The following is a 15,312-nucleotide window of genomic DNA, read 5'->3' as shown; positions in this document are numbered from 1 at the left end:
TCTCTGTGTTCCGAGGCCATATCTGTTATATGCTAGGCTCGTCAAGTTTAACCTGAGTATTCCGCGTGTGCAACTGTTTTGCACCCGTTGTATTTGAACGTAGAACCTATCACACCCGATCATCACATGGTGTCTCAGCACGAAGAACTTTCGCAACGGTGCATACTCAGGGAGAACACTTATACTTTGATAATTTAGTGAAGGATCATCTTATAATGCTACCGTCAAACAAAGCAAGATAAGATGCATAAAGGATTAACATCACATGCAATCAATATAAGTGATATGATATGGCCATCATCATCTTGTGCTTGTGATCTCCATCTCCGAAGCACCGTGCTTGTGATCTCCATCTCCGAAGCACCGTCATGATCACCATCGTCACCGGCGCGACACCTTGATCTCCATCGTAGCATCGTTGTCGTCTCGCCAACTTATTGCTTTTACGACTATCGCTACCGCTTAGTGATAAAGTAAAACTATTACATGGCGATTGCATTTCATACAATAAAGCGACAACCATATGGCTCCTGCCAGTTGCCGATAACTCGGTTACAAAACATGATCATCTCATACAATATAGCATCATGTCTTGACCATATCACATCACAACATTCCCTGCAAAAACAAGTTAGACGTCCTCTACTTTGTTGTTGCATATTTTACGTGGCTGCTACGGGCTTAGCAAGAACCCTTCTTACCTACGCATCAAAACCACAACGATAGTTTGTCAAGTTGGTGTTGTTTTAACCTTCGCAAGGACCGGGCATAGCCACACTCGGTTAAACTAAAGTGAGAGAGACAGACACCCGCTGGTCACCTTTAAGCAACGAGTGCTCGCAACGGTGAAACCAGTCTCGCGTAAGCGTACGCGTAATGTCGGTCCGGGCCGCTTCATCTCACAATACCGCTGAACCAAAGTATGACATGCTGGTAAGCAGTATGACTTATATCGCCCACAACTCACTTGTGTTCTACTCGTGCATAGCATCAACGCATAAAACCTGGCTCGGATGCCACTGTTGGGGAACGTAGTAATTTCAAAAAAATTCCTACGCACACGCAAGATCATGGTGATGCATAGCAACGAGAGGGGAGAGTGTTGTCCACGTACCCTCGTAGACCGACAGCGGAAGCGTTATCACAACGCGGTTGATGTAGTCGTACGTCTTCACGATCCGACCGATCAAGTACCGAACGTACGGCACCTCCGAGTTCTACACACGTTCAGCTCGATGACGTCCCTCGAACTCCGATCCAGCCGAGTGTTGAGGGAGAGTTTCGTCAGCACGACGGCGTGCTGACGATGATGATGTTCCACCGACGCAGGGCTTCGCCTAAGCTCCGCAACGGTATTATCGAGGTGTAATATGGTGGAGGGGGGCACCGCACACGGCTAAGAGATCTCAAGGATCAATTGTTGTGTCTCTGGGGTGCCCCCTGCCCCCGTATATAAAGGAGCAAGGGGGAGGCAGTCGGCCAAGGGGAGAGGCGCGCCATAGGGGGGAGTCCTACTCCCACCGGGAGTAGGACTCCTCCTTTCCTTGTGGGAGTAGGAGAAGGGAAGGGGGAGAAAGAAGGAAGGGTGCGCCCCCCTTCCCTAGTCCAATTCGGACCAGACCATGGGGAGGGGTGCGGCCACCTTTTGAGGCCTTTCTCTCCTTTCCCGTATGGCCAATTAAGGCCCAATACGAACTCCCGTAACTCTCCGGTACTCCGAAAAATACCCGAATCACTCGGAACCTTTCCGAAGTCCGAATATAGTCGTCCAATATATCGATTTTTATGTCTCGACCATTTCGAGACTCCTCGTCATATCCCCGATCTCAACCGGGACTCCAAACTCCTTCGGTACATCAAAACTCAATAAAACTGTCATCGTAACGTTAAGCGTGCGGACCCTTCGGGTTCGAGAACTATGTAGACATGACCGAGACACCTCTCCGGTCAATAACCAATAGCGGGACCTGGATGCCCATATTGGCTCCCACATATTCTACGAAGATCTTTATCGGTCAGACCGCATAACAACATACGTTGTTCCCTTTGTCATCGGTATGTTACTTGCCCGAGATTCGATCGTCGGTATCTCGATACCTAGTTCAATCTTGTTACTGGCAAGTCTCTTTACTCGTTCCGTAATACATCATCCCGCAACTAACTCATTAGTCACAATGCTTGCAAGGCTTATAGTGATGTGCATTACCGAGTGGGCCCAGAGATACCTCTCCGACAATCGGAGTGACAAATCCTAATCTCGAAATACGCCAACCCAACAAGTACCTTTGGAGACACCTGTAGAGTACCTTTATAATCACCCATTTACGTTGTGACGTTTGGTAGCACACAAAGTGTTCCTCTGGTAAACGGGAGTTGCATAATCTCATAGTCATAGGAACATGTATAAGTCATGAAGAAAGCAATAGCAACATACTAAACGATCGGGTGCTAAGCTAACGGAATGGGTCAAGTCAATCACGTCATTCTCCTAATGAGGTGATCCCGTTAATCAAATGACAACTCATGTCTATAGCTAGGAAACATAACCATCTTTGATTAACGAGCTAGTCAAGTAGAGGCATACTAGTGACACTCTGTTTGTCTATGTATTCACACATGTATTATGTTTCCGGTTAATACAATTCTAGCATGAATAATAAATATTTATCATGATATAAGGAAATAAATAATACTTTATTATTGCCTCTAGGGCATATTTCCTTCAATGGTTACTACCCGGAGAGGAAAGTGATTCAGATTATGAAGTTTCCGAGAGGCGCCTAAGGCTAAGATAAGGTTAGGGAAAGAAGAAGACAACAAGATTATGGCAGGCAGCCAACTCATCGAGTAAAGGCTTCCACGGCGGGTTGACCAAAATGAGGATCCCAAATGGCATGAGCAATAGGTCTTACGTGTAAAGGATCCTGTATCCAGCCTTGCCAAGCTACATGAAACAAATTTTCGGACGTCCATAGAAAGATTATTGCTAACTGCCCAAAGTGAGAAGCAAAAATGTTCTGATAAAGACGTTCCTCAGTAATATCATCATGACTTTCAAAATCATGTGCAGTAGCAATACCAAACCAAATACGACGAGTAGTGGGGTCCTGAGCTAAGCCTTGGCTAAACCTGGGAAATCTTAATTCCATAATGCCTTTCAAATCCTCCTAGCCACTATCCTACTGCAATAATTCTCGCTAAGAAGAATGCCCATGTCGTGGCAATTCCACCCAGAAGGTAATGGGTTACTCCTACAACATGTCCTTGTACAATGCTCGAGGCTCTAGGCTGAGTAGCAGGAGCAACTTTGAATTTGTTATGAGCCCAAACGATAGATTCAATGAGTTCTTGCCAATAACCACCGCCGCTGAATAAAAACATTAAACTGAAGGCCCAGACAAAATGAGCACCTAAGAAAAAAATACCATATATAGATAATGAAGAACCATAAGACTGAATGACTTGCAATGCCTGTGCACACAAGAAATCTCGAAGCCACCCACTAATCGTAATGAAACTCTGTGCAAAGTTTCCCCCTGTAATATGAGTTACCACCCCTTGATCACTTATAGTACCCCAAACATCCGACTGCATTTTCCAACTAAAATGGAAAATGACTACCGAAATTGCATTGTACATCCAGAATAAACCTAAGAAAACATGATCCTAGGCGGATACTTGACATGTTCCCCCTCGGCCAGGCCCATCGCAAGGAAAGCGAAAACCTAGATTTGCTTTATCGGGTATCAAACGGGAACTCCGAGCAAATAAAACACCTTTCAAAAGTATTAATACAGTCACATGTATGGTAAATGCATGAATGTGATGGGCTAAAAAAATCTGCGGTTCCTAATGGAATAGGTAACAAAGCCACTTTGCCACCTAGTGCTACTAACTCGCCGCCTCCCCACGTTAAGCTAGTACTTGTTGTTGCACCAGGAGCTGTTATGCCAGGCGTAGTAGCATGGATATTTTGTACCCATTGAGCAAAGATAGGTTGTAATTGTATGGCAGTATTCGAAGACATATCTTGTGGACGGCCTAAAGCACTCATGGCACCATTATGAATGTACAAGCCAAAACTGTGAAAACCTGGAAATATACATACCCAGTTAAGGTGGGATATGATTGCATCGCGGTGTCTAAGGACGCGATCTAATAGATCATTGTATCGAGTAGTTGGATCATAGTCTCTTACCATAAAAATTGCTGCATGTGCAGCAGCACCGACTATTAGAAATCCTCCAATCCACATGTGGTGTGTGAACAAGGAAAGTTGTGTACCATAGTCAGTAGCTAGGTATGGATAGGGAGGCATAGAATAGATATGATGAGCTACAACAATGGTTGTAGAGCCTAGCATAACTAGGTTAATAGATAATTGAGCATGCCATGACGTTGTTAAGATTTCATAAAGACCCTTATGGCCTTGTCCTGTAAATGGGCCCTTGTGAGCCTCCAAAATATCTTTAAGTCCATGGCCAATACCCCAATTGGTCCTATACATATGACCTGCGATTAGGAAAAGAATAGCAATAGCTAAATGATGGTGCACAATATCGGTCAGCCAGAGACCACCGGTTACTGGATCTAGTCCTCCGCGAAAAGTCAGAAATTCTGCGTATTTGGACCAATTTAAAGTGAAAAATGGGTTGCTCCTTCGGCAAAACTAGGATAAAGTTGAGCCAAAAGGTCCCGATTCAAGATAAATTCATGAGGAAGTGGTATCTCTTTAGGTCCACCCAGCGTCAAGAAATTGGTTAATTGGTAAAGATGCATGAATTTGGTGCCCCGCCCAAGAAAGAGAAGATAGTTCTGTTTTCATTCGTGTAGAACTGCTACCTCGTTAACGAACGTACTCAAAGAGTGCTATAGAGCCAAGTCTAAGAAAGCCGCCCTGTTATTATTTTCTTGACCTCAGAAAGTCTCACGCGCGGGGCACCTCACATCGCACTAAATCACTACTATTAGGCCCTTCCTATCATTCCACAATCCGAAGGAAAAAGAGTATCCTATGAAGGAAATCGTATCTGATCTATCACCTTCCTCATATCGATGCTTGCCACCGCGTCACTAGGTTGTTCATAGCTCTTGCTTAGCTTAATGGATCACCCAACTGTATTCCGGGATGTGTGCATTCCACAATCCCTTAAGGAAGAGGTTCACTACAGCCTTGCTTGTTAATGGGTTTCTTACTTCACAGCAGAGTGCTAGAATAGGGATAAGCTAGATACCGACTTCTTTCCAAGAGCTCCATCAGCCCTGCTTAGCCATACATTAGCTCTACCATTACTATACGCATTCTACCTACGCTTTTATGGAAAGACAGAAGAAAGGTTGGATGGTTGATCCACACAAATAAGAGATATGTAGGCCCAACCTTCAATTGCAGAGAATAGCAAGCCCCCTTTGCTGAACAGATGTATAGAGGAAAAGGGTGACCCAAATCGCAAGGGCTTTCCTATTGTGTGAATCAGAGCCCAAGAGAAGGTCAATTCATTAGGAGACAGGTATCGATGCTTGCCAACAGGAAAAAGAGCAGTTGGATGCAAATGGGTGTTCACCGTAAAACAGACTCCAGAGGGTAAGGTGGATAGATAGAAGGCAAGGCTAATTGCAAAAGGTTATAGGAAGACGAGAGATAGACTATGATGAGACCAAAGCACCAGTGGCGAAGATGGACACGATGAGAAACTTAATCTCATGCGCAATCAACTTACTTTGGGTGGCCTTTACATCAGCTAGCTAGATGTGAAGAATGCTTTTCTTCATGGTGGTTATTTACAAGAAGAGATCCATATGGACATTCCTCCAGGTTTTGGAACAAACAGACTGATGGGAAGGTGCGTAGGCTCAAGAAATCTTTGTATGGCTTGAAACAGTCACCATGGGCGTGGACAGGTTCAGGAGAGTTGTTTGTGGTATGGGCTACTCTCAGTGTAATGGAGATCATACAGTACCGGCATAGACGAATCCATATCACCATTTTGGCAGTGTATGTGGATGATATTGTGATTACTGGAGACAATGTTGAAGAAATCAAATGTTTGAAGGCAAGATTGGGAGAAGCATTTGAGGTAAAGGATCTTGGTCCTCTTCGATACTTCCTTCGGATTGAGATTGTTCGGTCGAAGAAGGGGGTAACATTAAGTATAGTGAACAGGCAGCTGATTGTTTTACTAAACGAGTAGGTCCTTGTGAGGGTTTAGCAATTTGTAACAAGATAGGCATGTTAGATATCTTTAGCCGGGGGAGTGTTGAGTATTGGGCTGGGTTGTTTAGTGTGTGTTAGGCCCCATGGCCCATGTACCTTGTATGTATAGCAGCACATAGGAGCAATGGAAGAGATTGATGATCACTCATCAAATAATACCCATGAAACGAATCCAGACTTAGTGAGTGGTGAAGACCACTTACCTCAATAGGAATACGGAAGACCTAATTATTGAAGAGAATAGTACAATTAACAACTAAACCTAAAGGGATCCACTTGTCATAGAAGCAGTCTATAACTAATAGGAAGCGCCTATCTCTTACTTGATATCTGATTGATCTTGCAGAGCCGAATTGTTTGAACTTGATCGACCTTAAACGCTAGTTCAATTCCAGGACGACATCATATAATATACACGAGGCTCAACCAATGATTTTGATTAGACACTTCTCCTTGTTGGATGAGGATGAAGGAAGAGTGCCGAACGACTAAAGCTAACAGCCAGCCCGTATACCTAAACTGAAGAGGATGTCCCACCATAGCAAGATATGATACAGACCAATTAACTGGTAAGCCAACCTTCCCCATTGCTTTTCTTTCAACTAACTAGAAAAAGAAGGGGGCTCTTACGCGACTAGGCCGAGGAAACCTCCACTACTGGTTGAACTGAAACACATCATCCCATCCATTCCATCAAGTAAGTACGGGTCCGCAGTGAAATATTAAAGAATGCCAACTTTCTCCCAACCGGTCTGTGAGAAGAAATGCCTAGATACTCGGTATGAGGAGAGCTCGGTAAGCAGGCAAAGAGCAGGGTTTGGTAAGCGAATCACACACAAAAGCAAATACTTGGACCCAACGCAGGCAAGAGGGTCGTCAATCCCCTTAAACTCGTTACTTGCAAGGATTAAATCTTGTAGTGGTAGATAAATAAATTGCAAAACAAAAGAAAGGTAAATAAATTGCAACAAGGTATTTTTGGTTTTTGTAATATGATTAAGTAGACCTCGGGGGCCATAGTTTTCACTAGAGGCTTCTCTCTTGAGTAGATAGCATATGGTGGGTAAACAAATTACTGTTGGGCAATTGATAGAAAAACGTGTGGTATGATGTTATTCATGATAATGATCATGTATATAGGCATCACATCCGTAACAAGTAGACCGAAACGATTCTGCATCTACTACTAGTACTCGAGAGCGCTTCTATGCTTGCCTCTCTAGGTATTAAGGTCATAACAAACAGAGCAATGCATGAAGTATGATGCCATGATGTAGACAAAGTAAACTCAAGCAATATGAATAAACCCCATCATTTTACCCTTGACGGTAACAATAGAAATACGTGCCTCGCTACCCTTTCCATCACTGGGTGAGGACACCGCAAGATTGAACTCACCACAAAGCACCTCTCCCACTGAAGATAAATCAACCTAGTTGGCCAAACCAAACAGATAGATTGGAGAGAAATACAAAGCTATAATAACCATGCATAATAAAGTTCATAAAAGACTGTTACTTTCAATTAATAATTTGATCATAAACCCACAATTCATCGGATCCCAACAAACGCACCGCAAAAGAAGATTATATCGGATAGAACTCTAAGAAGATCGAGGAGAACATGGTATTGAATATTAGAGAGATAGAAGAAGCCATCTAGCTACTAGCTATGAACCCGTAGGTCTGTGGTGAACCACTCACGCATCATCCGTAGGGCAGCAAGGTTGATGTAGAAGCCCTTCGTGATCGATTCACTCTCCGACAGAGTACCCAAAAAGGCCTCCAGATGGGACCGCGAAAGAACAAACGCTTGCAGTGGCGAAAAAAGTGTTTCATGTGTCTCTCTGTTGGTTTGGGAATATTTAGGAATTTATAGAGGTGGAATTAGGTCAAACGGAGTTGCGTGGGAGTCACAACCTCAGGGGCGTGCCCACCCCCTAGGGCGCGCCCCTGTGAGCTCGTGGCTCTCTCATAAGTCTTCTAGCCTCCTCCCAAACCTTCTAGGGCCCCTTCTGGTGCAGAAAAAATCACCGTAAAGTTTCATCGTGTTTGGACTTTGTTTGGTATTGATTTTCTGAAAAGCCAAAAACAAGCAAAAAAAGGAACAGGCACTGGGCACTGAGTTAATAGGTTAGTCCCAAAAAATGATATAAATAGCATATAAAGCATCCAAGATTGATAATATAATTGCATGAAACAATAAAAAATATAGATATGTTGGAGACGTATCACTTCCCCACCACTCATCGGATTGGAACCGTCGGCTGATGCTTCGGCCGGAGGGGAAGGGGGCACCTCCGCTTCCGTGGAGCCCAAGTGGGGGTCGACGGTGATCCGCGCTGAAGAACAGGGCAAGTCACCAGCTGTGCAGGGGACCCAAGCGGCGGTAGCCTACAGCGTTCTACTTTCCCACGATGTTGGCGGCAGACAGAGACGCGCTGGTAACCGACCCGTTGATCTCTATGCAACCGGCTTGGGGCGGCAACTTGCTTCGTCGAGCTAGGCGAGGGAGGTGGAGCAGCGAGCTTCGTCCCTCGTACATGTGGGCTCAGCAGGCCACCCTGCAGCCGACTTATGCCGGAGAACTGCTCTTCCTGCTCGTTAGATGCCATCGAAAGGGTGCAGAAAATGGTGGAAGGAGGAGTGGTGCGATTCTTGCCCGACGTCTAGCCGCGTTTAAATAGAGGGCGTATGGGAGGAGTTTGCCCGACGTTGTGTTTAATGCCGGGACGCTCATGAACGGACGTGTGGCCAAAGTAGGTTTCCCGACTTCCACGCAGGTTTAATGGAGGCATTTGAATGCGGCGGGGAGGTGTGTTCAGTCGGGCGGCGCCCTCGGCCACCGCGCCACTTCAACGGCGCAGGCGGTGAGAGGTCACGTCCGCCCTGAGCCATCTTCAATGTGGAGAGGGGCGCTCTACAGCAGAACGCGGGCAGCTGGCGCGGGGCGAGGGAGGTGGGGGTATGGTTGGGTCAGGGTGGTCAGAAGCGGGTGTGGGTGGTGTGCGGACGCCCGCAAAGTGCCCACCCGGGTCGCCGACGACGCCGTGGACGAGGAGCTCCCGCCCTGGACTATCCGTGAGCGACGGAGTACAACACGGAGTGCTAGCTCCTAGATGTTCACCGTCGATGAGCTCGATGGCCCGCAACGAGCTTCTCTCAGTCGATGAAACGAGGGATAGGGCGGAGAAAGGAAGGTGAGGAGATGAAAGTGGAGCGGAAAGGCTGAGAAAGTACGGTTGACTAGGGTTTGGTGTCTGGCTTCGGGTTTTTGCGGGGACTAGGGTGAGGACGGCACGAGCCGTAGTGGTCTGGTCTGACGTGACGACGGTGTCTAGGCGCGTCTGGATCTTCCCAAATCCGTCTCATATATGAACTAGGTATGAGGTTTGCCGGACAATCCAAGATATTCGGGCTTTGTTTGAGAAGGCCGTGGGTGGTCTTTTTTTCTTTTGTTTGGACAGTGACCCAGCAACCGTTGGAGCGTTTGGATAGCATATGGTGCGTCCAGTTGTAGGTGTTCTAATGATTTGTTCTGAAGGCCATCATGGCTTAGGTGCTCTATAATGCTGGTGGCGTGTAGGATTACTGCGAATTCCAAAACCATTCTCGCGGTCGCGCGCTTCCGCTCCGTAAATCGACCCGCGGTTCCGGCCTTTCCGTTCCCGCCAAGATCATTTTTGCCCTGAAAAAAATAACCCAGCGATCCGCTCCGAAACGCATCCCGCCCGTCCGCACCAAACATCGCCGAACGCATCCTACGCCTCCACCTCACCGATCCGGGGCAACCACCCCTGGACCAATCAGCGCCCACCTCCCCCTCCCTATAAACCCAGCAGCCCCGCCCATCCTCTCCTCTCATCTCGCCCCAAATCCCCCACCTTCTTCCAGCACCCACACCGCACCCGCAAATCCCCCACTCTCCCGAACCGGCGATGGCCCCCAAGGCGGAGAAGAAGCCGGCGGCGAAGAAGCCCGCGGAGGAGGAGCCGGTGACGGAGAAGGCCGCCGAGAAGGCCCCGGCGGCGAAGAAGCCCAAGGCCGAGAAGCGGCTGCCGGCGGGCAAGACGGCGTCCAAGGAGGCCGGCGGCGAGGCGAAGACGAGGGGCCGGAAGAAGGGCAGCAAGGCGAAGAAGGGCGTGGAGACGTACAAGATCTACATCTTCAAGGTGCTGAAGCAGGTGCACCCCGACATCGGCATCTCTTCCAAGGCCATGTCCATCATGAACTCCTTCATCAACGACATCTTCGAGAAGCTCGCCGCCGAGGCCGCCAAGCTCGCCCGCTACAACAAGAAGCCCACCATCACCTCCCGGGAGATCCAGACCTCCGTCCGCCTCGTCCTCCCCGGGGAGCTCGCCAAGCACGCCGTCTCCGAGGGCACCAAGGCCGTCACCAAGTTCACCTCCTCCTAGATTGCATCTGCATTGCTTGTATCTATCTATCTATCTAGTAGCGACTGTAGCTGGTTCTGTTGCTTTAGTTGGTGCTTGCCGACTCTGGTTATCTGGAACTCTCAAGTGCTCTTATTGCTGGATGGGGAATTGATTGATGGATGACTGCCAATGCTCTGTTGCCTCTTTTGGCAAACTGATATATCAAAAGCAGTAGTTCATTTCAGCAGCTTCTGATTACCATCTCTGCCACACGATTGTGCTTTTTGTAATGTAAGTTTTTAGGTTGATGATGCGCTCACAGTAAGTTACATTTATGCGTTAGGCACAGAACCAACTGTATTGTTGAACGTGTTGGGTTTAACTGAGCACGCAGAGCTTGACTCTGGTTATCTGCAAGTAGTTGTACTACTATTGTTACTTTGTTAGTGATTGCTTCTGTGATTTGATTTGTACTAGAAGTTACTAATCTCTGCCACGTGATTGCGCTTATGTAGCAATATAAGTTTCCACAATCCTGATGTTTTGCATTAGGCGAGTTATGTCCAATCGCCCGGGCTTATTTCCTGCTGTGATTATCGTTAAATAAGAGCATTCCAATGGGGTGCCTTGCCATGTATGGTTATTGTTTTGGTAGTAGTTTGCTTTGTCCACAAGTATCAGTCAATTGGTGAGGCTGGAGCAGCTTGGTCCTGATCCTATTCATGGTGTTACTCTGAAAATTGTTACGCGTGAGAAAATTAGACTAGTTGTCCATTTCTTGCTGGAAGCTGTTCCTTAAACAAGATGATGTGCTAGAGACTTGCACATTTGGTGTATCCATGGAAGCTATGGATGGTCTTCAGGCTGTATCTTCTTCAGATATTGCAGCAATTCAGAGATCGTTTAACTTCACAACTGGCTGGTGAGTGCTTCATTTTTTCCTTTCAAGTACTTTCTTGATTTGGTGGTCTGATATTTATACCCGTAGGGCGTAGGCATATGGAGGCTATCCTGAAACCATCAAGAAGAAAGCCAGGCTCGTGTTCTCTGCCATTTGCCGTGTGCTGAAGAACAGTCTAAGTTCATCTGTGGCAATTTAGCAAGCTCCCATAACCATTATGCAAGTTTAGGGACAGATCACCTCAATATCAAAGTACTTATTTCAGAACCCACCTTCCAAAAAGATAACAAAGGAAAAACATGGAGCTTCTAGGTAGGCAAATCTGCTGGCAGCTACAGCATCCTCAATGTTTTGAGCAGAGTGCTCCATCCTTGTCCGGTTGAACATGCCTTTTCTTCACCACAGGTACATAATTTTTCTGAAATCCCCACAGAAGTCCCTGTATAATTAATTATCACTGATGTAAGTTGTAACTCAGCACCTTAAACATTTAGGTTGTAAAGAACACACACGCTGATCAACTATAGTAAGAAAAATACATATATCAAGTGCCTCTGCTACTCCGCACCTACTTATCAAGAACAAGAGCTCTCATTATAAAGGCCAAAAGCATCGGTTACTAAAATAAAACAAATGTTTCATTTCTATAGATTTCAGGTATCAAATTAAGATTCATACCGGTTTAAAAATCCAAACAACAACTCTTCTCCTGTGACCTTTATGTCTCCTAGCAATATTTCAATGCTAGCCAACTTAGCCTGAGAATAAATAACTAATCGACATCTACATGAATAATTCAGTTCTTTTTTCAGGAGAATCCAAAAATTGAGACAGTGCATCATAGAGGCTACTATGATGCCTATTTTTCCACAAGGAACAAAACAAAAACCTAGCACCCGTTACACCAAAGTATTACCAACATTCTAACTAATATCAGAAGATACCACTTACCCGATGCAATAAATTAATTGTTGGATTTATGGTAGCTGCGGCGACCTGAATCTCGGCACATGTGTTTTGTAGCAGCGCAGATTATTAAGTGTTGGATTTATTTCATCTGTGGGGGCATTGGTTTCATTCTTACAAAACTGCTGCGTACTTCTGTATGTAGGAGATATATCGAGGCTGCGCAGGCATGGTTTTGAAGGTACATTGCTGATCGTTTATCATACCATACCTTCCATGTACTAATACCCTGTATTGACATCCAGGTACTGAATGTGTGACCTTTCTCAACCAAGTGAACCAACCAGCAGTTCGGCACAGCCCGTAGAGCAGCAAACGTACTACAGTAGTACATGCCAATACTTGGATATCAAAGTTTGTATTTCTTTTTCCTTAGTTGAGACAGGCGATGTCTTTTTTCTTCATCTAGGTGGAAGATACGGTCTTTATTATATCCTTTTCTTTTTTTGTGGGGTCGATCTTCATTATATCAGAACAAGAACGTAAAGATAAGTAAATGATCTTTCGATGTCTTACAGTTGGCATCATCAAAGAAATTAAGCGCAAGTACACAATAAAGATTTGTATTCGGATAATAGCATGCCTCCTATTGACATTTGCACCTAGAGACAGCAGGACATCGAAGATTTGCATTTCTTTTTCCGTAGTTTTCTTCATCTAAGTGAAAGCCATGATCTTCATTATACCGAAAAAGGCTTTCGCCCCGCTTTATATATAAAGCAAACCGCCCGAGCCAATCATCCATACACAGGTTCACACCACACACACGCGAAGAGTCAACACATACAAAGAGTACTGAAAGGGTTAATGCTGAGGGCACATCTCAACAAGCACTGAAAACAGAAAAAAACAAGGCACAACATGCAACAACCCAAGGAGCGGGCCAAGGATCCAGCTCCTTAGGAAGGCCGCAGGCCTAGTCGGGCTCCGGGGGTGGGGTGGGAGAGGAGGCGCCACACGGAAGGCCATCGCGTGAAGGTCGGCGAGGATGGTGTCGATGGCGTCCCGATCCCGGGGGCGGCTAAGTGACTGCCAAAGCTGCAAGTAACCACACAGTTTGAAGATCGCGCCAGTCGCACGTCGAAGAGGCGTTCTTTGGATGTCAAGCTTATTGCGGATGGTCCAAAGCGTCCAGGCAAGAACCCCAACGCACAACCACCTAATGTGGCGGTGGCGGGGGGCAGAGGCGTGGATTCCGCCAGCAAGTCCGGGAAGTTGGTGTTACACCAATGACCACCGACCGTATCGCAGGTCCACAGGAATTGGGCCGTACGCAGGAGAAGAAGATGTGGTTGGCGTCCTCCGCCGTGCCACACAGGGGACACATCCCATCTCCCGGGCCATTGCGCTTGAGGACCTCAACCCCAGAAGGGAGGCGGCCACGGATCCACTGCCACATGAAGATCCGGATCTTCAGCGGTAGGCGGATGTCCCAAATCAGGCTAAACGGCTCAGGAGTCGAGAAGGGGCAATGGCCGGATATAAGGACTTCGTGGAGAAACGCCCCGAGGGCTCCAAACGCCATGACACGGAGTCGGGCAAGCTGTCCACATCTAACAATTGGAGAGCGATGGACTGGAGGAGGGTATCCCACGCGGCCACCTCGAGTGGGCCAAAGGGGCGACGGAAGGTGAGCCGCCCTAAGTCAATAAGGGCCGTCTCGACGGAGACCCTAGGGTCAACCGCGATGGAGAATAATTCCGGGAAACGAGCGGCAAGGGGGGAGTCCCCAATCAACGGTCGAACCAAAACAACGTCGCAGATCCTGAGCCCACCGAGATGGAGGTACCAATTCGGAGGATAGGGAGGAGTTGAATCACCGCCTGCTAGAATTGGGATCCACCGGTGCGCTGGCAGAAGGCGAGGGGCTGACCGCGAAGGTATTTATTGCGATTGAGGGTTAACCAGAGTCCCCCCTCCCCATTGGCGATCCTTCAGAGCCAGCGCGTCAAGAGAGCAATGTTCATGCGCCTGGAGGACAGGATCCCAAGGCCACCCTGGTCCTTGGGTTTTCAGATGTCTGGGCAGCTCACCATATGGTATTTTTGTTTCTCTCCCTCGCCAGCCCAGAAGAACCAGGACTGGTATTTGGCAATCTCCTAATGTAAGGTCTCATGTAAGCTATAGAAGCTCACGAGGAGCCACAAGAGGCTGGACAACGAGGAGTTAATGAGGATTACCCTGGCTGCCTTCGAAAGCCACCTGCCCCTCCACGGTTCAACCCGGTGCTGCATCCTAGTGACCGCCGGGCGGAGGTCGGCAACGGTCAGTCTAGTCACTAACGGGGATCCCCAGGTAGGTGGTGGGGAAAGAGCCCAGCCGGCAGTTCAGACGGTCGGCCATGGCCTGGGCCTCCTCAGGAGAGTAGCCAAGGATCATCACTTTGCTCTTATGGAAGTTGATCGTGAGGCCCGACATTTGTTGGAAGCAGAGGAGGAGGAACTTCAAGTTGGCGATGAGTGTAAAATTAAGTAATCAGAACATGAGTGTAAAATTAAGTACATGGTCTTTCCCTGCCCTACAGATGACAATACAAGATCGCCACAAACAAGGAAAGTACATCACGGAAAAAGCACAATGGACAATTTAACTGTACAAATCATCTTCTTCAGCTACCATGGCAGAGGATGCAAAATGACCGGCCATAGCGGTAGCACCTGCCACTGGCTGGTCAGGGAACCGGAACTCACTACTGTTGAAAATCCGAGGGCTACCTCAACTCCGAGATGAACTGTAGGAACCCGTCGCGTGGTGGTTGTAGTACCAACACTCCTGAGGACCTTCACCGACTTGAGATATCACACTCTCATAATGAGGTAACTCAACTCTTAATTATTCACAACTATAATCTTG

At 47.1% G+C, this 15,312-nt stretch overlaps 1 protein-coding gene across 1 annotated transcript; it reads left to right on the top strand.

Annotated features, from left to right (window-relative positions):
- The first annotated feature begins 10,066 nt into the window (after nt 1-10,066).
- Nucleotides 10,067-10,839, top strand: LOC109738758 (histone H2B.2). The gene has a single exon (XM_020297858.3). The coding sequence runs from the start codon at nt 10,152-10,154 to the stop codon at nt 10,629-10,631; it is 480 nt and encodes a 159-aa protein (XP_020153447.1). The 5' UTR covers nt 10,067-10,151; the 3' UTR covers nt 10,632-10,839.
- Nucleotides 10,840-15,312: the final 4,473 nt, after the last annotated feature.

This window comes from Aegilops tauschii, chromosome 5 (assembly GCF_002575655.3).
Source record: "Aegilops tauschii subsp. strangulata cultivar AL8/78 chromosome 5, Aet v6.0, whole genome shotgun sequence".
Classification (NCBI taxonomy): domain Eukaryota; kingdom Viridiplantae; phylum Streptophyta; class Magnoliopsida; order Poales; family Poaceae; genus Aegilops; species Aegilops tauschii.
This window is presented reverse-complemented; position numbering and strand designations above follow the sequence as displayed.

Excerpts from the sequence above, each read along its gene's own strand:
- LOC109738758 (XM_020297858.3), top strand. The coding sequence starts at position 10,152 with ATGGCCCCCAAGGCGGAGAAGAAGCCGGCGGCGAAGAAGCCCGCGGAG.